The sequence below is a fragment of the Dermacentor albipictus genome, chromosome 1 (assembly GCF_038994185.2).
Source record: "Dermacentor albipictus isolate Rhodes 1998 colony chromosome 1, USDA_Dalb.pri_finalv2, whole genome shotgun sequence".
Classification (NCBI taxonomy): Eukaryota; Metazoa; Arthropoda; class Arachnida; order Ixodida; family Ixodidae; genus Dermacentor; species Dermacentor albipictus.
In genome coordinates this window covers 39,099,617-39,123,482 of record NC_091821.1, presented here as the reverse complement: position 1 = coordinate 39,123,482, position 23,866 = coordinate 39,099,617, and the positions used below count along the sequence as shown (strand labels likewise).

The 23,866-nt window shown below is 44.0% G+C and overlaps 1 protein-coding gene and 1 long non-coding RNA gene across 3 annotated transcripts in view; both read left to right on the top strand.

The window, feature by feature from the left end:
* The first annotated feature begins 3,725 nt into the window (after positions 1-3,725).
* On the top strand, positions 3,726-8,788 carry LOC135901087 (uncharacterized). Of its 2 annotated transcripts, none has more exons than XR_010564019.1 (3): positions 3,726-4,085; positions 4,847-4,960; positions 7,333-8,788. It is a non-coding gene; the product is annotated as an uncharacterized lncRNA (long non-coding RNA). The 2 variants fall into 2 exon arrangements; XR_010564018.1 differs by having other exon boundaries at positions 4,847-4,973.
* A 1,478-nt stretch (positions 8,789-10,266) lies between these two features.
* Positions 10,267-23,866, top strand: part of LOC135901129 (neprilysin-1-like) — a 34,965-nt gene continuing 21,365 nt past the window's right edge. Inside the window, exons 1-2 of the mRNA XM_065430800.1 lie at positions 10,267-10,382; positions 22,401-22,515. Of these exons, the coding sequence (XP_065286872.1) occupies positions 22,446-22,515 (70 nt within the window). The 5' untranslated portion in view covers positions 10,267-10,382; positions 22,401-22,445. The remainder of the gene's footprint in view (positions 10,383-22,400; positions 22,516-23,866) is intronic.

Genomic DNA, 23,866 nt, shown 5'->3' with positions numbered 1-23,866 from the left:
GGGACGATTTCGTAAGTAACTGGTGTCACGGCCCGCAAGCACTCGATGAAAATGTATTTAGAGTTCCTTTAGAACTCCTAATGAGTTCCTATGGAGTCAAAAGGGACTCTATAGGAACTCGCGATCTATAGAGTCGTCTGCATAGAATCTCTATAAGAAGTCTATAGAAACCTTTCTATAGAAACAAGTCATTTCACACACAATAGATGTTCTATAGAGGGTGTATTGACGTCCTATGTACTGAATTCTATAAAGTAATTTTTATAGAATGTCTTTAAAACTTCTAACGCGACCTGTCTATAGAATGGCTCTCCATTCGTTCTCTATAAATGTTCTATAGAGATTGTATTGATATCATATGTACTAAATTCTATAAAATACTGTCTATAGAAAGTTTTTAACACTTCTAATGCGGCTTGTCTATAGACTGACTCTCCATTCACGCTCTATAAGCAGTCTAAAGAGGGTTTATTGTCATATGTACAATATTCTATAAAATAATGTCTATAGAAAGTTTTTAACACTTCTAATGCGACTTGTCTATAGACTGACTCTCCATTCACCCTCCATAAATGTTCTATAGAGGTCGTATTGACATTTTATGTACCAAATTCTATAGAAAAAATTTTGTAGAACGTTTTCGGAAACGTTCTATAGAGGTCGTATTAACATCTTATGTGCCAAATCCTACAGAAAAATGTTAATAGAACCTTTTCAGAACTTCTAATGCGGCCTGTCTCCAGAATGGCTCTACATCCTCCATAAAAGTTCTATAGAGGCCGTGTTGACATCTTATGTACCAAATTCTATAGAAAAATTTATAGAACGTTTTCAGAACTTCTAATGCGGCCTGTCTCTAGACTGGCTCTCCATTCCCGTTCTAAAAGTGTGCCATCATATGGCATACGTACTGAGTTCTGTAAAGGAACGTTTATAGGAAATTAAACAAGCTAAAGTGCGGCCTGTCTAAGAACGGCTCTATATTTTCACTCTATAAACAGTACCCAGTATCCAGTGCATCGCCGGATTATGGGTCCAGTGCCGCGCGCTGGATGCATGGGGCGGTGGGCAAGCGCGGCGTACTGGGAGGCGCTGGTTACTGGTGCGAAAAACAGCTCTAGCGCGTTAAATACGTGGTGCCTGGACACCGTATGTATTTTTTGTAATACAGAAAGCAACAGATAGCGTTTTAGTACAATATAAATCGAAAAAATGAACATGTAAAAACAGAAGTGCTCTGACCAGGATTCGATCGTCGTACCTGCAGATCCCCAGCCCGGCTCATTACCGCTACGCCACGTCAGCATAGGGACATGGGCGGATAATTTAGCTTATGAAAATCGAGAAGCAGTTTTAGTTTCACAGAGAGAAGTCTTGCACAGACATGGTAGATGCGCTATCGGCCAGCAACTAAAACTCACGCCTGTACCACAAAGAAAAATTTGCTCTCCGTATTCAATAGTGTGCTCGGAAGTGCCATAACATCGACTGCGATTGGTATTTTAGCTTCGAAAAAAGTCCTAAATGAACCACCGACCCGGGACGCTGCATGAATGGGCTGCTACTGCCGATTTCGATAGCCGTTTCTTGTTCTTCACGCGAGGGGTATGCAATGTTTTCTTAGTTCAGTGATGCCTTTCAGTCTACACGTCTGTCTAGCCATATATATTCGACAGAGAAACGCAGGCTAGTGCTGGGAGCCTTCGGCGACAGCACATATACCTGCGTTTATGATGCGTCACATCGGCGCTCCTCACTTCTTGTGCTGGCACTGTAGACATGAAAAAATTGTTTATTTAAAAGCACCGATGCGAAATCTGAAATATAAAGTAATTTATCCTTTTTAGACTTCTTGATTCTTGAGGTTAGACGCGCCGATAGCGTGCAGACGGACTCGGCGGATACGCTATGCCTAAGCTTCGATGGGGACTGATCTCGGCGCGGGTAGCTGGCGAAAGCTAAAATGTGTGTATTTGAGCCTCAGAACTCTTTTTAGTACAATAGGGAAAGTGGAAGCGCACGAATCGCCTCAGCCTTGTTATCGGTGCGATAATATCAAGCAGCGGTAGGCTTCGAACTCGGGGTCCGTTCGAGAGCGTCTGAACGACTTCTGGATTTCATGTCCACTCCACAACACTGCGACAATGGCGATAACTCCCAGTCATACGTTACGTGCGAACTAATAAAAAAGCGGCGTCCTCTGCGTTTGCGTGGTTTCGTTAAAGAATTTAGCTGTCCGCCCTGTCAAAAGGCGAAAAACGAAAGTGATTTTCAGTGTCACATGTGCAGGAATAAACAAGGCAGCTCACGCACCTTTATTCCATGCTGCGACACGAAATAGTTCTATGACCCTAAGATATAGCGTTATTTAGGACAAGAGACTAGTATCAAACCATGAAATTGTATAAAGCATTTAATATTCAGCAGCGCTCGTCCTTGCGTGCTGGAGCCAGCGCGGCACAAACACAACCAGCGCCGTTTCCAATGCGAGCGTCTCTTCCAGTGTGACCCAGCTCTTATCTGCAGCGTTCTCACTGGTCTCGAGTGAGTCCCAGTGAGCGCCAGCGTACCCAATGCGATCCAGTGCTTAAAAAAAAAGAAAGAAAAAGAAAAAAGAAAAACGCGCTGGTTTCACACTGGAAGGAACTGGAAGACGCTGGTTCTTGCAATCGGCATTTCAGAGGTTTTTTACTATCAAGTAAGAGCATCGTTAAAAAGACACTCATTGACCAAGGCAAACATCACACTAATCGAAATTAGGAAAACCAAAGAAATATAACGGAAGCGCGCATTGTGGTTTATATCGCATATGGAGGTAAATAACAAAGATGTATACCAAGAAGCACTAAGCAAAACTGAGCCTTAGCAATCGCGTCATATCTATTTGCTGGCATGCAGTGACTGCAGCACTTGGGGCGGAAACAGATCGAACGCCGCCGCACATTTCTGGCACATACCACTCAAATGCGACAAATGCACGCTGCCGAAACGATTTTTTTTTTCAAGGAATCTTGAACAGTCACAGACCACATGAGCGCGATCCGCGCATGATAAGCGCATCGCCACGAAAGCAAGATAGAGAACACATAAGCGTAACCTATGCCTCACGGGTAAAATTAAACATCAACGTATATACGTTGCTGTGCGACGGACACAAGCGCACGGAAACATCACACACTGCACACGTGTACCTCCGAGGTTGTGTCGACAATTTCTGGGCTACATTTAAACGACAGCAGGAAGTTACTTCAATGAGAAACGAAGTGAGGGCGCAGGCACTGCAGGTAACGGCTGCGCATAAAGTCAGTTAGGGTTTTAAGGCCAGTGACCGAGGTTGAAATCGTTAAAATCACACCGCAGCGATAGCTTACACAGGGTAAATTGTCGAGATCTTGAAGGCCATGCTTTTTGCTGACTACGTGTGGCATAAGCGATTCAAAAGCAAGAATACTGCATGTAATTTATTTCTGCCCTAAACTATAGCACACAATATGAGCATGTCAATGTTTCTTCTTGTCTAGCGACATATGTATGCAGTTCGGCTCAAAGGCCGGCTCAAAACGGCACAAAACCTGCTGTAGTGGGTATTATTGTAGGAATCACGGAGGCCGCAGCAGCCGCACTATTATACAGACGGCGCTGGCGGCGCCGGTATTTTCGTATTCAACGCGACAGGTAGAATACGATGCTACGGCGTGTTGTTATTGCTCCGTCTTCGACGGTTGTCGTGCGAGCTGCGTCGATGTGTTTGTTTGATCGTGTGTTATTAGGTTTGCTGTAATGAAATGAGACGTAGTTCGCGAGCACGAAAGTGCCAGAAGATGGCTTGAGTCTCGCTGTAAGCACGCCGTATGCGTGGCGCGCCAGCTAAATGTGGACCAACGATTTTCATGCCATGGAGTGCGTTCCCTTTGTCTCCGCTTGTGTTCGTGGAAAGTTTGGTGGACGGCGCAAAGAAGTAATGCGTATTATTAGCGCGCCTCAGCTCGTCCACTACCCAGTGGCTTGTTTGCTGCAAGTAACATCGCAGACGCATCACTGGAAACTTGGAGAGTTCCTTTCGACCTCGTCGTACTGTTGAAACGGTAAGCAATCGTGCTCGCCAACTATACGTGCGTTCATCCGTGTTGTGTGTGCTTCCCGTGTGTGTAAAGAGTGCCTTGCGAACGTAGTAAGTGGAACACCCACGACAACAGTGAACCCTGTGCTGATACTTGCTACGCGCTGGTTGTAAGAATTGTGTACGCAACTCTATTGCCACAGTGCGGAATTGATAATCCTGATAAGCGTTTGCTTCCCCTGAGAAAAGTTTCGGAAATCGTGTTCGCCTTGTGCAGTTGTGCGTGAGCTCCCGCTTGTCTGCTAAAGTTGCATAGTAACGACCCGTCTACCTCTTCATCGATTCTTTCTTCAATGACGTTTCCTCACTCATAAATGCTTCGACGTTGTGCACAATCTCTGCTTACGGGGTTTTTGGCTAACGAACAGTTCTAAGTAAAAAATGTAAGCCAATCACAGCTTGCTACTAGTACAGCTTTATTTCCAAGGCAAGATGTGTTGACATAACTGACTTAACTAAGCATGACAGGGGAACGTTGCCTATACTAAGTAATGGAAAAAAAAACATTAAGTTTAGATTGTAATCTGCTGCTGCGGTGCGTCCAAAACTTTATTTGATGTAGAGGTCCGCATTGTCATGACATTCGATGATTTCAAGCATTTGCTCTCTTTCCACATTAGTGCAGACATTGTTTTCGTGACTCTTTTAGGTGCTGATTGCATGTTTTCACGATATCACAGCTTTATTGTGCCACTGCTATAAGCTAACATAGAATTGATTTTGTAGTGGCGAGGCCGTGACCCACAACATAAACTACAAGATCGAGGAGCCCCAAGAAATGCAGACCCTGTGGATATATGGCTGCAGCAGCATGGCGTGTGATCTGGATGGTCATGACAGGTGTGTATGAAATGTACGTGTTCCAAAAAGGGGGCTTGGTGTCATTCATGGTGAAGTTTGTCAACACATTACTTAATGCAGCATACTAAAGAGACTAAATATTTATGCAACCTTATTGAACTTGCTACCTATTAGTGTGCATAGCCATTATGCCCACATGATTGTGTTCTGTATAAAACTATACCCAACCATTCCTGATGTTTAGTATTTCTTTTGCGTAAGTTGCTTACCTGCAAGTTACATATATTTTTTGCTTTGTACATAGTGTATTTATGACTTTTTATTGGGGTTTTATTCTTTGAAAACTATTTCCTATGCTGTACCCCTATTTGCATAATTTTTTTCTGTTTGTGCTACAATCTCGTGCAGTTTTCTGTGCATGTAGGAATTCGAAGGGTAGTGGACTAAATATGTCACAGGTCTAAGCACGTAGTGTGCACATCTTTGTTTATCATTGATATCTTTACAGTTACTTCTCTGTTCCCATAGTAACAGCCACTGCAACATACACATTTGGTGAGCTTTAATTTCTTGAAAATTAATATGAAGGTCAGTATTTACTAAGCTGCATTTACTTCTGTAGTACATAGGCACAGACTGATATGGATACCTTGTGACCTACACAGGATGCCTTTTTTGTTTGTTGCATTAAATATGGGGGCTCACCCACATCTCTTACTATATATGTCGTATGCCTCATCGATTTCACTTGTCAGTTTTTACAGTGGATGAAAACAGATGAACGATTGTAATCCAACATGAAGCCCCGTTGTGGAAATGTACGGCCAAGTTGGATGACCATACTGGTCTTTTAAATGAAATATGTTGATCTCTTATACACATGAGAAGATACCGGCCAGTTTGCCCTATGTACGCTTGACCACATGTGAAAGGGATACAGTGCACTCACTGCATGTGACACGACAAATTTGGTGGTATCTTTCACCGAGCAAGCCTCCCTTGCCTGCTTGCCTTTCTCAATTCTCTTGCACACTGCTGTGCATATGGCACCCTGACAAGAAAGGCTTGCTTAGATACCACTAAATTTGTCTTGTCTGTCAGGGGTAGTGTAGTCTATTCTTGTGATCATGTGTATATTTGGTCAAATGTACATGCAACAGATTGGCCGGTGCCTCAACACGTACCTAAGACAGCACCATAATTCACTCCCCGGATCAGTATGTTCGTCCCACTTGACCATGCACCGATGGGACTGGGGCTGCGCGCCAGATTTAGACTGTTCATCTGTTTTGTTCAGCTGCGGCAACCAATTGACCAACAACATCGCTGAGGAATGCCGCATAAAAAGACTGGGTCACAATCTGTTTACTGAGTTGTCCGCAACCTTCGTAGTAACAAATTTGTTTGTTGCAACTAGTTTTAGGCACGTTATTTCTTGTTAAATTTTCTGCTTGACCTATAGAGCAGTTATGCAATCAGTTTTCAAAGTTACTTGATTAGTATAATTTTTGTTTTCTGTTTTTCACATGCCAGGTTGCAAGAAGGACCCTTTTTAATTAAAACTGAATTAACATTTCAATTGCAATTGGGCAGTCTTATCATTGCGTTTAGGATACATATCAGTGTACATACCCCTACTAGATTAGAAACTAATTGTTTCAATAACTCAAAAAGCATGAATATACTGTGTCCATTGTATCTGACAGTGACACCACGACTGTGTTCCAAATACCACAAATTGGCAGTTATCCATCATAGTTTGCGAAAACAACTTAGAACATTATTGTTCCCCATACAATGCATACTTAGATGCATCGTCATGATTGCCCAAGCTCCATGTGAGAAATTTATTATTCGCATATTAAGCATAGTACATACCAACTATGGCTAATAGCGGATGGAATATTAATTTTGTCTACCGCTCAGCAATAGAAGCCAGTAGGTCATTCCCTTATTTTCAAAAAAAACTTTTTCTATGCATAGTGTGGCATCTGTATAGGACTCTTAGCTCATGGGTGTTCCTGCTTGCTTATGTTAAAATGGGAATGTGTTGTCATTGCAAGATGAGATTAATGTGTGACTAGGCTGTTGTCGTTCGGAGATGCTTTTTGTCATCAGCAATGATATTCTACTGCCAGGCACATTGGCCCAGTGCTGATGTCACCGAATCTTGGGAAAGTAAAAATATTCTCAAAAGTGATTCTCAAAAGAACTGCCACTGTTTGGCAGAGTGGTGGGGAAGTGGGGCGTTCTGCCACCTTTCTGTTATAATATTTTTCTGAAATACTGAAATGAAACTTCGCATAATGCTACAACTATATAGATATTTGTGGCATGTTTGTGCCTGCTAATACATTATGACTGAATGTTCATTACACCTTTTGAAAATTAATTTCAATTTTATTTTCCAGGCTCCACCGTCGCCGTTACTAGACGCACCAAATGAGGCCAAAAACTAGCCTTTCCTCGCTCCATTCCTGGGAAGTGAAATAGCAGGTGATCATGTAAGAATGGACTTGCAACCATGTGGGCAGTAGCCAAAGCTCCCTACAGTTCATGCTGGTGGTGGAATGATAAGACAAACCGCAATATTTATTTGTTTACTTATTCACTTAATATTTATTTATTCATATCTCATGAATACTGTGCAGTTTTTTTAGCAAGGAGTCAGGTAAAATAAAGAAATATTGTTGCATCAAAGTAAACGTTATTTGAAAAAGCATAATTCATGTAGCACGAATTCATGTAAGCTGTAAATTCATATATACAGTTTGTTGACTTTAAACATAGCAGATGGAGTCTGCAGAACTATGATATCTCTTTCTGGCACAGAGACGGGGATTAGTAAGCTTCGTGGTGTTATTTTTCTCAAACCTGCCAAATAGTTCTTCCTGCAACAGGTAGAATTCTCAAATGCCGCAAACTTAATTCAAATTAGTGCTGTGGTTGTCTCAAAAGTATTTCTGTATTTTGGATGTATTTGAGTAGGAAAATTTACAGAATTAACGAACTTGTGCTAGCTCTTTTCTTTATTTACAGTTGCAAACTAAGTCCTTTTCCTTCAAGTTTTGCTATTTTCAGCAAATTTTAATAAAAATTGATGGTGTTAATGTAAAAACTATAATTTAAACATTTTTAAATGTATCAAACCTCATCAAATTTGGTTGCATAGTTGCCGAGAAAAACGATTTTACTGTTCATGTGCATTACATAGGAGCTCCTGAGCTAAATCTCTTTTTTAGTCATTGCGTGTGTCGGTCTGGTTTGTATTTCTCACCCTAATTAGAATATTGGCTCTGATCTCAAAATTGTTTCCCTTACAACGAAATACAAGCTTTTAAACTTTTTACGATATATGCTGTACTGCTCTATGATAACCCCTGTTTGCCACATTTTCGCAGGGCCCAGCAGTGCTAATTTTACACATAAACATAGACTAAAATGCTGTGTGGTTTCGGTATATGGTGTACTTATCTGTGAAAGCCATTATTTGCCACATTTTTGCAGCGACTGCCAGTGTTATTTTTGCTCAGACTAAAATGCTGTGTCGTTTCGTCAGGCTGACACAACATTGCAGTGCACATTTATGTCAGTCTATTTTCAGGCTTTAGTATCCAAACATTTAATGTGCACTGCTGGAACAGGCACTCCTTTTGCAGTTTTAATTGTATAGTTTCTTGTCCTAGTCAAGCCTGTTATTGCGAGGTGTCAACTGTAATCAAGTCTGCCACTGATTCTTTTACCTCATGTTTCGTGTGTTTGCACCACCAGCTTGACCTGAGAAGCATGTTGGCAGCTACAGTTTGTGCGTTGCAAGTTCTAGTCTGAACTGTGTATGTCACATATATGAAGCATGTATCTAGTCTGAAGTGCAATAAACATTTCAAACTGAATACTTTGTGGTTGTAGCACCAATTATTTTGCCACTGCATTTACTGTAGTCCTTATTGCCTACAGTAGAACTTTGGTAAATTGCAAGTACTTTACTCGAAAGCAACTGCATAGAAATATTCTATAGAATTTTTGTCTTTAGCATCTCTAAAGCAACGCGATAGAAATATTCTATAGAAATTTGCCTTTAGCATCTCTAAAGCAACTCGATAGAAATATTCTATAGAAATTTGCCTTTAGCATCTCTAAAGAAACTCTATAGAAATATTCTATAGAAATTTGTCTTTAGCATCTCTAAAGAAACTCGATAGAAATATTCTATAGACATTTGTCTTTAGCATCTCTAAAGCAACTCGATAGAAATATTCTATAGAAATTTGTCTTTAGCATCTCTAAAGAAACTCAATAGAAATATTCTATAGAAATTTGTCTTTAGCATCTCTAAAGAAGCTCGATAGAAATATTCTATAGAAATTTGTCTTTAGCATCTCTAAAGCAACTCGATAGAAATGTTCTATAGAAATGTGTCTTTAGAGTTCCTATAAGAATGCGGTGGCCAAATAACTTTTGAAACTCTATAGGAAAATTCTATAGGCAATCAAAATAAACACAATAGAGTTCTATAGAGAAAGTTCAAAAGACTTTCTAAAAAAACACATTAAAAATTTTTGTAAGGGATATGGGCCTGTGTACCGAGACAGGAGTTTTTCTGACCGGCCAACGTGACGAGTCGGGGCCACAATAGTACCAGAGATCCAAGCGAAAAGTGGACGTCTCTGTGTTCGCGATCGTACAAGCGGCGTTGCTTGTCTTGAGAGGTCAGGAGGCGCGCGCGGGCGATTTCGCATGTTTGGGCTGCCCTGGTGATGGCGTCAAGTGCATGCTCGCTGGTCTCTGCTGCGCTGGATGGAAGGGATGCGTCCAGTGGCAATGTGGGTTCTCGGCCGAACAGGAGAAAGAACGGGGAATAACCGGCACTGTCGTGACGCGAAGAATTATATGCAAAAGTGACATAGGGTAGGGCAAGGTCCCAATCAGTATGGGCGGACGAAACGTACTTTGCAAGCATGTCTGTTAGGGTGCGATTCAGGCGCTCAGTGAATCCATTAGCCTGTGGATGGTAAGACGTAGTCAGCTTGTACTTGGTGGAGCAGGACTGCAGAATGTCGGCGATGACTTGAGAAAGAAATGTCCGACCACGGTCTGTGAGCAGTTGGTGTGGAGCACCATGCTGCGGAATCACGTCGCGTGAAAGAAAATCGGCGACATCTGTGGCGCAGCTCATTGGAAGCGCTCTGATGATGGCGTAGCATGTGGCATAATCTGTCGCCATAGCGACCCACTTGTTGCTAGACGTGGATAGCGGGAAAGGGCCAAGTAAATCCAAGCCAACACGAAAGAACGTCTTCGAAGGAATGTCGAGCGGTTGAAGACACCCGGCAGGGAGCGTCGATGGTGCTTTTCGGCGCTGGCATTTTTCGCAAGCCGCAATGTACTTCCGGACGGAGCGGGCAAGGCCTGGCCAAAAGAAGCGTCGGCGGATCCGGTCGTAGGTGCGGGAGACGCCAAGGTGACCTGCCGTTGGTAAATCGTGAAGTTCTTAGAGAACAGCTGACCGGAGGTGCTTAGGAATGACGAGGAGTAGGGCAGGACCGTCGGGGCGTACATTGTGGCGGTATAATACACCATCCCGGAGAACAAACATGTGAAGGGACGAATCAGAAAGCGAAGATTTCAAGCATCAATGATGGCGCGCAAAGTGGCATTACGGCGTTGCTCGTCGGCAAAGTGTAGCAGCTGAGAAACGGAGAAAACGCAAAAACGCAAGCGTCGGTATCGGGGTCAGGGTCGGCGAGTGGTTCGTCCACTGGATAGCGTGATAAACAGTCTGCGTCTTGGTGTAATCGGCCCAACTTTTACACTATTGCATAGGAATATTCTTGCAGCCGCAGAACCCAGCGACCAAGCCAGCCGGTAAGATCCTTGACTGAGGAAAACAAGCAGAGCGCGTGGCGGTCATTGATTACAGAGAAGTACGTGTCATACAAGTACGGGCGGATTAATTTCAATCATTCTGCAAGCACAGCTTCCATCATTATCTAAAGAAGCAGAGCAGTATCACTTCACCTGAGTGCATAAGAAGTCTTAAGCGGTACGGCGCCTTGTCACCTACTAGTAATTGCTCAAAGAAACAAGGCTCGTCTCACGTAGCCCGCACAGTCATTCTTTGGTTTCGCTGGCCACGAACGAAAACGGTGGCCGAGAACGAAAAGTAATCACCGTCGCCTGTCACCCCGCATTCTTGTCAGACGGAGCGTCATACGCAGCAGCTGCGTCACACTAGGGTGGGGCCTCATAGCGGGTGCCGCCGTCTCGCATGCGTAATTAAACGGCTTGGGCTGAAATTTCAGACGTGCATAACTCGGCACACAGGCGCGTTACTAAAGTTCTAAAAAATGGAATAATCACCAAATCCCTTCAGTTTTCAATATAAACATACGTGCTAACTCCAGTAAATAAAAAGTTAATTATCGAATTGAATTAAATACTGACATTACGACGACAACTTTCCTCACAGTTTGCGACCGCCTGGCCGCATAACATAGGTAGACAAATGGCTTCTGTGCACTCCATTTAGAATTTTTTTTTAAAACTCGGAAAGTCTAATTTGAATACCCTGTATGTGCTAATGTTTGGCCCGTAAGCCGCGTTAAATGTTTTGTTCAGCGCGGTAGTCTAATTAGTGGCTACGTAGCGCGGATATGGCGTCGCGCTGCTAAACTTGAGCTCGCGGGTTCCAACAAGGTTGTGGAATTCGATTGGAACGAAATGCAAAAACACTCGTGTACTTCTGTTTAGGTGCATGTTAAAGACACCCACTATACATGTGAGAACTGAACAGGGTGCCTCACAATCACATTGCCAAACGTAAAACGCCATAATTTGTTTATTTATAAAAAAAAGAAAAGCAAAAGGTAGCTGCGTCCTTCGGCTTCTTTCTAGAGGTGTAAACAAAAGAAATTATTATTGAGACTGATTTCCGAGAAAAACATGTTACGCTTATCTCATATTTCATACCGAAACGTAATGCCGTTCCCACTGTACGTCCGCTCAACTAAGCGGCTTCTATATTATAAACGGCGGCTTTCAGTTATCCGCTGCACTATCATAAGGACAATAATGATGCAATCAAAGGAACCGTATGCCTCACATACAGGTAGAGATATTTCTAGATCTGCGTGTTCGTTGACGATGATAAGCGTGGTACCACATTGGGCACCCAGTTTTAACGGATTGCTGACATGCTGAGACTGTCAAAAAAAAGAAAGAAATGTTTTCCTTGCCTGAATCAAGTTAGCAGATTTACAAACTGCCACAAAACTGGGCGCTTATATTGAATGACTGTTAGGAATTTGTTCAGCAGAAGCGATTAGCACCCGTGCGTGAATTCTCTCAGGAACTGGTGTGCCTCTGTGCAACAGCCACGACTCTCCAGTGGCACAATCATTCGGAATAAGAGTCCTCACTTGCATCGGCCCCTCACCTTCGAGGCTTCAAAAGTGCTTTTATGCGGTACATTCGAACGGAAACGGCTACTCGATAATTTTCAACAGTGAATTCTCAAGGCGAATACGATCTGAATAGCAAATACAATTCGATTAGACTATATGTTTGTACTGCATTTCTCCTGCTGGCACGTTGAAGGAGATCACCAAACAAGCCGCAGAGATTACATTGGTAAGGACTTACCCGTCTCCCCGATTCAGTCTGATTACATAGGCAAAATCTTTTCCCTCACATTGTTGTTTATATTAACGTCCAATAATTGCCTTGATTACTTTTCTCGGAAATTTAATCGGTTCATCTGGGTCTGGCGCAGCTTTCAAAAAATTCACGTGATGTACAACGCACGCCTATTCCGGTCGGAAGCTTTCACTTCTTAAATCAGTGGATTTAGAATATTTGATAATTTTTGTCTTACGTATATGTCGTGGATATATATGTCTATGTACCCTTAGGTTTACATAGAAGCGCATTGTTCATCTGCATCTCTTCAAGCCACGCAGTTAAGGAACCTGGTTTATTTCGCTATACTATTGTTTTCTTTTATCATTGTCCCTGATCAATATTCCACCAACAAGAAGTGCACGTAAAATGACACGATATCAATACAATTTTCTTACGTAGCTTCATGTTGCAGATAGGCGGCTTCTGTGGCAAAAATTACGTGTTACATTTAGAAAATAGTGTTAAAAGCAGCACTCCACCTGGCTGAAACCACAACTGGTGCCAGCCGATGAGAATCGCGGGCGCACAAAAGGAAGTAAGACCATGAAAAATTTCACTGCACAGTATGATAAAAAACAGCGAGTCCACCAGCGTCCGCGCTCTCGCTAGCAGAGGACGCACTTGACAACGACAGCAAAATTGAAGACGTCATGCCCCAAATATGTACATGTAGCAAAAAGGTGCCAATATAAATTTTCAGTTGAAATAAAGCACCAAGAGCGTACGCGCGCAATCGGTCTCAGCGCCCGCAGAGAAATTACGTTGAAGCTGCGGCGAAGTGCGTCTCCGCCCCAATCCAGTTCATCATCATCATCATCATCATAATCATCATCATCATAATCATCATCAGCCTGGTTACGCCCACTGCAGGGCAAAGGCCTCTCCCATACTTCTCCAACAACCCCGGTCATGTACTAATTGTGGCCATGCCGTCCCTGCAAACTTCTTAATCTCATCCGCCCACCTAACTTTCTGCCGCCCCCTGCTACGCTTTCCTTCCCTTGGGATCCAGTCCATAACCCTTAATGACCATCGGTTATCCTCCCTCCTCATTACATGTCCTGCCCATGCCCATTTCTTTTTCTTGATTTCAACGAAGATGTCATTAACTCGCGTTTGTTCCCTCACCCAATCTGCTCTTTTCTTATCCCTTAACGTTACACCTATCATTCTTCTTTCCATAGCTCGTTGCGTCGTCCTCATTTTGAGTAGAACCCTTTTCGTAAGCTTCCAGGTTTCTGCCCCGTAGGTGAGTACTGGTAAGACGCAGCTATTATACACTTTCCTCTTGAGGGATAGTGGCAACCTGCTGCCAAACGCATGCAGGTTGCATGCTGCCAAACGCACCCCAGCCCATTCTTATTCTTCTGATTATTTCTGTCTCATGATCCGGATCTGCCGTCACTACCTGCCCTAAGTAGATGTATTCCCTTACGACTTCCAGTGCCTGGCTGCCTATTGTAAATTGCTGTTCTCTTCCGAGACTGTTAAACATTACTTTAGTTTTCTGCAGATTAATTTTTAGACCCACTCTTCTGCTTTGCCTCTCCAGGTCAGTCAGCATGCATTGCAGTTGGCCCCCTGAGTTACTAAGCAAGGCAATATCATCAGCGAATCGCAAGTTACTAAGGTATTCACCATTAATTTTTATCGCCAATTCTTCCCAATCCAGGTCTCTGAATACCTCCTGCAAACACGCTGTGAATAGCATTGGAGAGATCGTATCTCCCTGTCTGACGCCTTTCTTTATTGGGATTTTGTTGCTTTCTTTGTGGAGGACTACGGTTAATCCAGTTAATCCAGTTAAAGCCCCTCAATTTTCCAAAAGTAGCGCCATTCTTAGATCTTTCCGCCACCCCGCTCACCCTGGCGCTCCCTCCTCCACACCTCCTGTCTCCCCAGCCTCCTCCGCTCCGCCATTGGCCAATCCGTGTCACGTGGAAGCAGGCGCCACGCTTCTGTATATTTTTTTCGTTCCAGAGCGTAGCAGGCGCCGCGTTTGCTATATTTTTTCTTTCCATTGCGCTCCGACCTCCATTGTTGGGCCTGCGCGACGAAAGTACGGAAGACGGACTGACGAAATCCGTTAGCGTAATAGAATTTGATAGGGCCGAGAACTTAATTGCGATGCCATGCTGTTGCACCTTCGGTTGCCGCAACAGGCACAGCGAGGGCAAAAAGCTTTTTGCTTTGCCATCCGGCGGGCGCAACGCAAAAAGAAAAGTGTGGATTCACAGGATCAGGCGGGTTGACTTCGAGGAAGTGGCAAAGAACGCACGGCTTCGTGAAGTAAGTGCCACAGCTCCACACAACCTCTTCTTTTGAGCCTAGTTGACACCTTCCGCTTCGAAAAAGTGTATGTGTTCATGCTCTGCATGGTTTTTAGCGCGTTAAAGTTGACTTTTTTTTCGAATGTGCTCTCTTTGTTTCATGTAGTTTCGTCTTGTGCTGGCCTGTGACATAGAAGCGACATTATACTGGGTATGTTTTGAGCTCCACCAGAAGTTTGCACATTCTCGATGCTTTTGCAAGGCTCACTATGACTTATGGATGCAGTCTTTTAGCTTCGAATGTACGCACGCATGTATTGATTTGGTTTATGGTGATTAAAGTTTTTAACGTCCCGAAGCGACTAAAGCTGTGATGGAGGTCGTAGTGCATGGCTCCGGATAACTTTATCTAGGTCGCCAGGGGATGTTTAACGTGCACTTTGATCGTAGAGTCGTACATGGGCCGGTAAATTGGCTCGTTGGCGCTTCATAATTCTCGCGCGGGCGCGCTAGCGCTGCTTTAGAAGTTGGCGCCTCAGCGCGATTGTATTTCTTCAGTATATTTTATTAACTATTTGTAACAACGTGTCATTATTTCGTACTATTGACGGCGCCTCCAGGGCACCAAAGCTGCAACGGGAGCACCAAAGCTAGAACCAGAGCTGGATGGGGCTCGCCGAAGCCTGTGCATGCCAAGGGAGTATAAGATACGCTGTCCGCTATAGCGGACAGCCGATTTTGCATGCGAACACTCTCTGCGCAACCTGCTTTATTGTAATGTCATGTGCTCTTCAGAAGCCTCCGTTAGCCCTTACATGGGCCCTCCTGGAGCAGTACTTGTAAAAAAAAAAACAATCTGTCGTCACGATTACGAAAGCACCCCGCAATGAAGAAAGCGGCCCTGTTGCCAGGCATCGCTGACTGCAGACAGTCGGAATCTCTCATGCGCCGGCCGAACAAAAGTATCCTGCAGGTACGTAAATGAACCTGCGAAACCACGTACACATACTTTCAGGCTGTCAAAACTTGAAACTTACTACGGTAATTACGCGCGTGTTCGAGCACACCGCGTGCTTTCGTCGTGTTTCAGCAACACGAACTCTCAACGTGCGCGCACTTTACGCCTTAAATACGGCTTGAATAATAGTCCTTTTGCCTATTTCTTCCACGATCCCAACACGACATCTTTAAGGCCAGTTACCGACTGACGAAGCAACATCTGTATTGAAAAAACTGCTCCGCAGGGCTCGAACAAGCTTTTCCGCGGATTTCTTCCCGTAGCGTGTTAGCCGCCGTCTGCTACGGCAGGCCCACCACCTGCGGCGCCACCATCGAGACCGCGCCGAGCGGAGGAGGAGGGAAGTGAATGGCGCTACTATGGGAGATTAAGGGGTTTTAAATCCAGTTGACTCGCAGTGCCCTCGCACAATTTTTAACGCGATAGCGTTAACGTACTCATGTCGCAGGAAATACGGTGTCTGGCGTAGGGCGTCGCCTCAGCAAAAAATAACGTTGAACCATAATCTGAACCACGCATACCCAGCCACTTCTCTACCACCCAAGTTGCTCGTATACCTGTCTTTCATTCTTGCAAAGTTATTCATCGGAATTTTGAGAACGGCAGCCGACAAACAAATGTAATAGGAAAAAAACGCCTACAGCGTATGTCCTTTATGTTAGCTCTTCTCAGAGTGAAATATCAAAAAGTGCGTAACAATAACCGGAGATCGACCCACGCAAGAAGCCGCGTTTCTACCAGAAAGCTCGCCTTCGTGCATAGCGTTCGCAGCTAGCGTTTCCCTGTAAACGTTATGGTTACATAAGCTGCAGTTGCCGGGAAGCATGAAAATAAGTAAGGTATCTTTGAACGCTATCGCGTCACACTTTTAAAGGCGAAGCTTAAGCGTCCATTTTTTTTTTTACCACACGAGGCGCCTCAGTCCCTCAGCGGGAGAGCACTGTTTGGCCCACTCGGCCATTGTCTAGTACACTCTGGTGCGTGCCCAATTGTTTATGCAGCCATTTTATTTTGGCCCACAACCGTTCACACAATTTTTTCTACTTCATTTCGCCATCCTTCGCAGAAATGCTTAAAACAGCGTCACATGTATTCCTTCTAAAAACAATTCAATTTTGAGTAAATTAATTGCCGGCTTGCTTGTGTATCAGTGTAGATATTTGGACTTGTTGGTGTAACATTTTTGCAGTTTTTTTCCTGCAGCGAAAATAGCACAGGGACGTAGAAGAGAAAACAGAGAGACACAGACAGGCGCTAACTTCATACAATTTATTTCCGGGATGGACGCCACTTTTATACCCTCACCTTTTCTCTCGCTTTTTTTTTTCACAAGCACGTGTCTACTGACAAGGTAACAGAGCAAATGATAGTACTATTCACTTGCAGACAAGGCAAAAAACTATTATGCTTAACGCATGCGCAAAAAATTGCAACTCCTTCTTTGATAGTGACATGGACGATTGGCTAACAGAAGCATCACCAAACTATTCAATGCGAGCACTTTCAATTATGAGACGAGTTAATTCACATTTGCTTCTCCACATAATAACTGTATCTTCATATTCTTGAACTCGTTTTGAACTCGTTTCATTCAAATCGGTTCAGCAGACTACCCATAAAAGCATTCCTGTGTTTTACGTTTACTTGAGTAGCTGGCATCGAAGATCGGCCCGAACTGAAGATTGCTCTAAAACGACGGATTATGCCGGTTCTATAGGAAATCCAATGCGTACTACATATACCTCGGGAAGTCCACGAAACAGAACCCTCACGTATACGGAAGCCCGTGGCCACAGTGATGCACAAATAGAAAAAAATCACTAAAGAAAAAAAAGATATTGAACGGAAGCTTTGCAGGAGCCATTATGTCAACCAGACATCTCTCCGGAATGTCGACGAGCGGCCTGGCCAGGTGTCTAGCAAAAATCGCCGATTCATTGCCAGTAGACCAAGTAGCTGGCAGTCTTTGAGATAACGCTGATAGATAAGCGCGCTCGTTTCCAAGTGCCGCGGCGAAGCGACAATCTCAGTGTGTGTGTGTGTGTGTGTGTGTGTGTGTGTGTGTGTGTGTGTGTGTGTGTGTGTGTGTGTGTGGGTGTGTGGGTGTTTCTTTTTATTGTGTTTTCTTTAGTTCTGCGTCATTGTATTCGTCACAGTGGGAATTACGAATGATTTAATGTCAATACGCCACGTGGTGACGAAAAAAGGAAACTGAACGAAATGTCGCTAATTCCTTGGTATGACAATCATGTTTCCTACACATACAAACGGAACCTTGTACAGAGACGCAAAAGAAAAAAAGCACAAGGTCTACATTAATACATGAGTACAAATATTTTTCTGCTGGATGGAGAGCAAGGGCGAAATATCGTAGCTTTTGTTTGTATTTATCCTAAAACTATTTTGCCAAGCTCATTCGCCTATTTCTGTCGGGTGGAACTGGCTTCATCAATTCATTCATCGACCGAACTTTCTATTAGAAAGATGCTGGTATCAGCGTAAATTGTACATTTTGCCACGTAGTTTATATTTATAATGTCATTAATGTAAAGATAGAAAAGAAATGGGTCCAAGAAGCTACCTTCTGGCACATCGCACGATACAGCAAGCGGACTAGAGAGATCCTGATTTATATCCGCTGCTTGGACAGGGTACTGTAGATAGGATTTACTGGGGTGCGCAGCTTTGCCACGGCAGCCATAGCGTAATAGTTTCTCAACTAAAAGAGAATCATTTATATGGTTGAAGGCCTTGCTAAAGTCCACAGAAATTCCCAGGGCCAACTTTCATTCGTCCACTGCAGTTAATTCTGTCTGAGCTGATAACGCAAGCTCAGGGCTAAGACTCTTACGGAAACCGAACTGGAACGGAGTTATAAGGTTATGTTTTTGTTCGAACTCAATAAAGTGATATAAAATGTTTTTTTTTTATTTTCGAAAGTTCAAGAAAGATTGATATGGGGCGATAATTGCCCACGCCTGTTTTGTTACCTTGTTAGTGCAACGCTTTTGCACTAGCGACTTGCATTTCACGAGGCAAAACAGCCTGGTTAAGACAGAGGTGAAATATACAAGAAACACAGGGGGCTAAAATAGCAGCAACATACTTAATATGTTTAATCCGGAATCTATCGATGTATCTTGCGCTACTCCTAATAAAGTTATTATATCATCAATAGAAGCACAAAGATCAGCGCAAATTATTAGATTATCATACTCCAACGCAGGCAGAAGACTGCTTTGGACTATCAAACCTGTCGGTTTCGTCATATTTTCGTTTATGAAGACCTCGTCAGCTATATCCACGTAGCTTTTTTCCTGCTTTGCCACCAATGAACCCCTACCCATATATCAACGTGTTCAGCAAAGCGACAGATAAAGCCTGGGATTTTACAGCGAAGCTGTTAAGGGCTACTTTCCTCACTATCCTGTCGGCGTGTAGTGAGTGAGTGAAAACATTATTACTACGCTCCAGTAATTGTGTTCTTCAGCGGCTGGGGGCGCATTCTTCAGGGGAGTCTTCCTCCTTGTGTCTTCCCTGGAGGTCTTTACCCACTGCTCCATCCGTCCTCTCTCACAATGGTAGGCTGCCTTCAGTCCAGGGGTGGTTTGCACGACCATTTGATAACGAAAATAATAACAAATTCAAGAACGCGTTCTTAAATGTTCCGTAGACAACACCCAGTTCGCACTAGAACGCGTCCCCAAATTCGTTATTATTTTCGTTATTAAATGTTCGTGCAAGCCGTCCCAGAGCTCCACTGGCTTCTGCTGTCCGTCGTGCACGCCGCACTAGACCTGAGTGGTCCTCGCAGCGGTCGCTGGACAGCAGTTCCTCCCATTGCTCCGCACTTGGTTGTGATATGATTGGGACTACATCAGTTTGTCGGCTTGCCCATGTTATTAAATTATGGGGTTTTACGTACCAAAACCACTTTCTGATTATGAGGCACGCCGTAGAGGAGTACTCCGGAAATTTCGACCACCTGGGGTTCCTCTCGCGTGCACCTAACGTGCACTTAAGTACACGGGTGTTTTCACATTCCGCCCCCATTGAAATGCGGCCTCCGTGGCCGGAATTCGATACTGCGACCTCATGCTCAGCAGCCCAACACTATAGCCACTGAGCAACCACGGCCGGTGCCCATGTTATGTGGTATAATGTGGGTTTTTCATTGCACCATAGACATGTGTCTATATATAGTAGTTGTCTCCATGCGACAGCTTCTTCCCTGCTAAGAGACTTGTGCAGCGAGAGGTATCACTTCCTGATGCCTCTATAACTGTCTAAAACGTCAAAATGTCCATGTGTAGAAAAAAATCGCGAAGATAGTGCAATGCCGGGCCGAACCGCGGTGGATGTGATGCAGGCATTAAGCGCACCCCATACGTGGGCCGATTCCGAAGATAGCACAATACCAAAAGAGTACGCATTTGGGCTGGTTGGTTCATGATTACGAGCAATAAAAACAGCGCTAAACGACGGGACGAGTGACATATGTGTTGTCTGTGCCCCTTCACTCGTCCCGTCGTTTAGCGCTGTTTTTATTGCTCGCACAATACCAGGCCGACCCGCGGCGGAAGTGCAGCCGGCGTTAAACACTCCCAACACGTGAGCCGACCCCAAAGATAGTGCAATGCCGGGCCGACCCGCGGCGGAGGAGAATCAGACATTAAGCACTCCCCATACGTGGGCCGATCCCGAAGGAGGTGCAATATGAGGTCGACCGCCGGAGGAGGCGAGACAGGCGTTAAGCACTCCCCATACATGCGCCGATCCCGGAGATAGTGCAATACCGGGCGGACCCGTGGCGGAGGTGCAGTAACCATTAAGGGGCCCACATACACAGCTTCGCTGGTCATCCTTTTTCAAAGGGTCGAAGGGCACTGAGTTCTTTTTTTCTTTGACGACAGACGGTGAACTGCGACAACGTCATTAGCCATTAGCTGTGGAAGCTCAAGCTGCGCAGCTGGCACATTGAGCTTATCAGTCAGATTTTCTTCTTCCGCGTGCTTGACGGCGTGTAATTTAATATTAAGGTGGCGACTCCTCCATTCAAGGGCGTAAATTTCGGCTTGAAGCTGACGGACGTCGCTCTCGTTTTCTTCGAGTTTTTCGGTTTGGCGCTTTCGTTCCTTAATTTCCTGTTCATTTCTGTCTGTACGTTGTCGCAGTTCATCGCACTGCTCCGACCACGATCGCAAGGAGTCCTAAGTGCCTTCAACTACTTCCTTCAGCGGCAACAGCTGGTCTAGCTTACAACTTATATTCTTTAACATGATGTACAAAGCACAGAAAGGGACCAGGAGAATACAGAAAACTGGACGAACGCTCACTCTAGCTAAAGTTTATAATGGGAATATCGCGATATATACGTGTCCGAACAGCACCCGGCAGATAACAACACCCGCACACGCACGCGCATAAAACTGCTTGCTTCTCGACCAGTTCCTCGTAGTGTTCAAGAGCCATTGTTCTGAAAAAAAAAAATTTTTTTTAATCTTACATTTGACTAGGTGCAGAAATTTTCACCCTCTCAACAATTGAGAGATCGGGCTGGTTGGTCACTCTCTAAACATTCGGGAAAATTTACCGTTTCATGATCTTCAATCGTCCGTGTTCCTTGAATAATAATTGGTGTCCTTCAATGCAACTTGAAGTTTCACCTAGAATAATTGCCCTCCCGTATTCCTCTGTGAAATTTTTATTTAGTACTGACTAGTCTGGCGATATGTCCTCTGCGTAATATTTGCAACGAACCTGAGTGTGTTGAGCATTTTTTTATTATTCAAATAGGGATTTTCAATAAATCCATACAAAGTTGTTTCGCCACCGCGGGCTTCCAAGTTCGCCGGTCATCTTCTCTGATTAGGCGTCTTCTCTGTGCGAGAAGCCCCAGAAGCTCTTAAACTGCCAATTATAATTTTATCCGTGACGCAAGAATACTCCTATGTTAAATTTTCCTTCGTTAATTCATTCAATATTTTTCAGAGAGAAAAATAATCAGGGCGCAAATATTCTCGCGGAACAGCTTGACGTGGCCCGGACCGAGTACTCGTAAACTTAACATCGGCGTAGAGCAAAAAGCTAACACAGCAGTTTCTCAGAAAATAAGGAAATCACGATAAAATTTACTTACAGATTGACATGTACTACATCAGTGGCAAATAACAGCAAGTCGCAAACAATGGCAAACACAGTAATGCACCGTATACAGTATAATAGTATAAGACGATACAGAACTTCTGCAAGAAAAAATACACTAATTCGCTTCATTCTGATTCGACAGGGTTCCTCTCCTTTCGTTTTGAAAATAATGTAACTTTAAAATAATTTAGAGATTGTCAGAAATAAATTAATTCTAGTACCCACAAGTTATACTTTTTAAACTCTGCCTACTGTACTCATTCCTTCCTTAATATTCTAAGATTTAATTTGATTGAGGTACGTTTCATTAAAAAACAAGCAAAATAATTTTCTAACTACCTGCTTATTCGCCAATCTCTCGTAGTGGGTAGCGCCGTTGCTTGGGGACAAGAACAAGAATCAGCTCACTATGGACAGCGTGAAAACATCTAGTGTTGAGGTCACAGCAACGACAGCGAGAGCATCACCTTCACGTAACGGTAAGTCGCTAATTTGTCTCCTAAGTGGACGACAAAGAATGCTCACGAATTGCAGCCGACAATTCTTGTAACAAACTACGTAACAATAATGGAATACCAGTGGGAGAACACCCTTGCACTTAAGTTCCCTGCTGAAGTTATGCGTAAGGAAGAGGTCTTCCACTCTGCTTGACATACAGGCGTGTATCGAGCTGTACAGAGAGAAGGGGGAAAGGGTGAGGCGTTAAATAAGGGGAAATGAAAAACAGGGAAGCTAACCATGGACTGAGCCTGGTTGGATATCCTGCACTGGGGCAAGGGGAATGTGGTAGAAAAATATTAGGAGGAGAGAACGCCAAAAGTTGATGTGCTTTGGAGTAGCCGCCACGACGAAAATTCTCAACGCTGTGTCACAGATGGTCGATCGGACCGGTTGCCTTTAGGAATAGCAGCAGCGCTCTTGCGGCCTTTTCCAGCTGATATGCGAGACCATGGTTCGAAGACTTTGTCCAACGAGAAGGGTCTTCCATCTAGCTGGTTTACAGAGCTGCGGAGGGCAACCCTTCATTTTCAAAGGACGGGCAGAAGGTGTTCTACAGTTTCTTCACCACCATGGGCATCGAACTCAGCGCTATCTGTCATTCCTATAGAGAATGAGTAGGCGTTTGTGAATGCGACGCCCAGGCGTAAACTACAAAGTAGTCTTTCTTCCCTTCGGGGAAGACAATGTAACAAGTGCAGTTGACCTTGACCGAGCGTAGGTACACGTTGTACAGCGTGCCCCAGCTAACGATAGCCAAGCTCTTAAAAATGAAATACAGAATATACGAGGACGGAACCAATTGTATTCTGTCAGCAGTGACGTACCGCATTAGGAGGATTTTTTTTTTCAGAATTGAACTATAGATAATGTGGTTAGATTAATTAACAATATTTTAATTACTGAATTCAGGGTGCAAATTTTTATAGAAAAGTCGTAATTGTGTTGCCTTTGGTGCGCTATGTCCCGCGTAATTATTTTATTCCTCGTTAGAAGGAAAACACGTTAAATATGAAATAGGCCATGGTGTAAAATTCCTGCAGCGCGAAGCACTGAAATAGGCAAAAAAGAACAAAAACGGACGAAGGAAGAAGGATTGCACGAGGACAACAGAAATGTTACACCATGGACCTAAATGAACTCGCCCACATCGCTATTCTTATCCAGCGAAAATAACCGTATGATTACGCGCCCGCGCGCCGCGACACCAGCGGTCCCTGGCGTTACTCGGAAGAATTAACTGTGCTGCTCCTCTTTGTCCTGCACCTCAATGCCGCTGTGCACAGCATCGGATTCGTGCTCAATACGGCAAAGGTGATCAACGCCAGTACC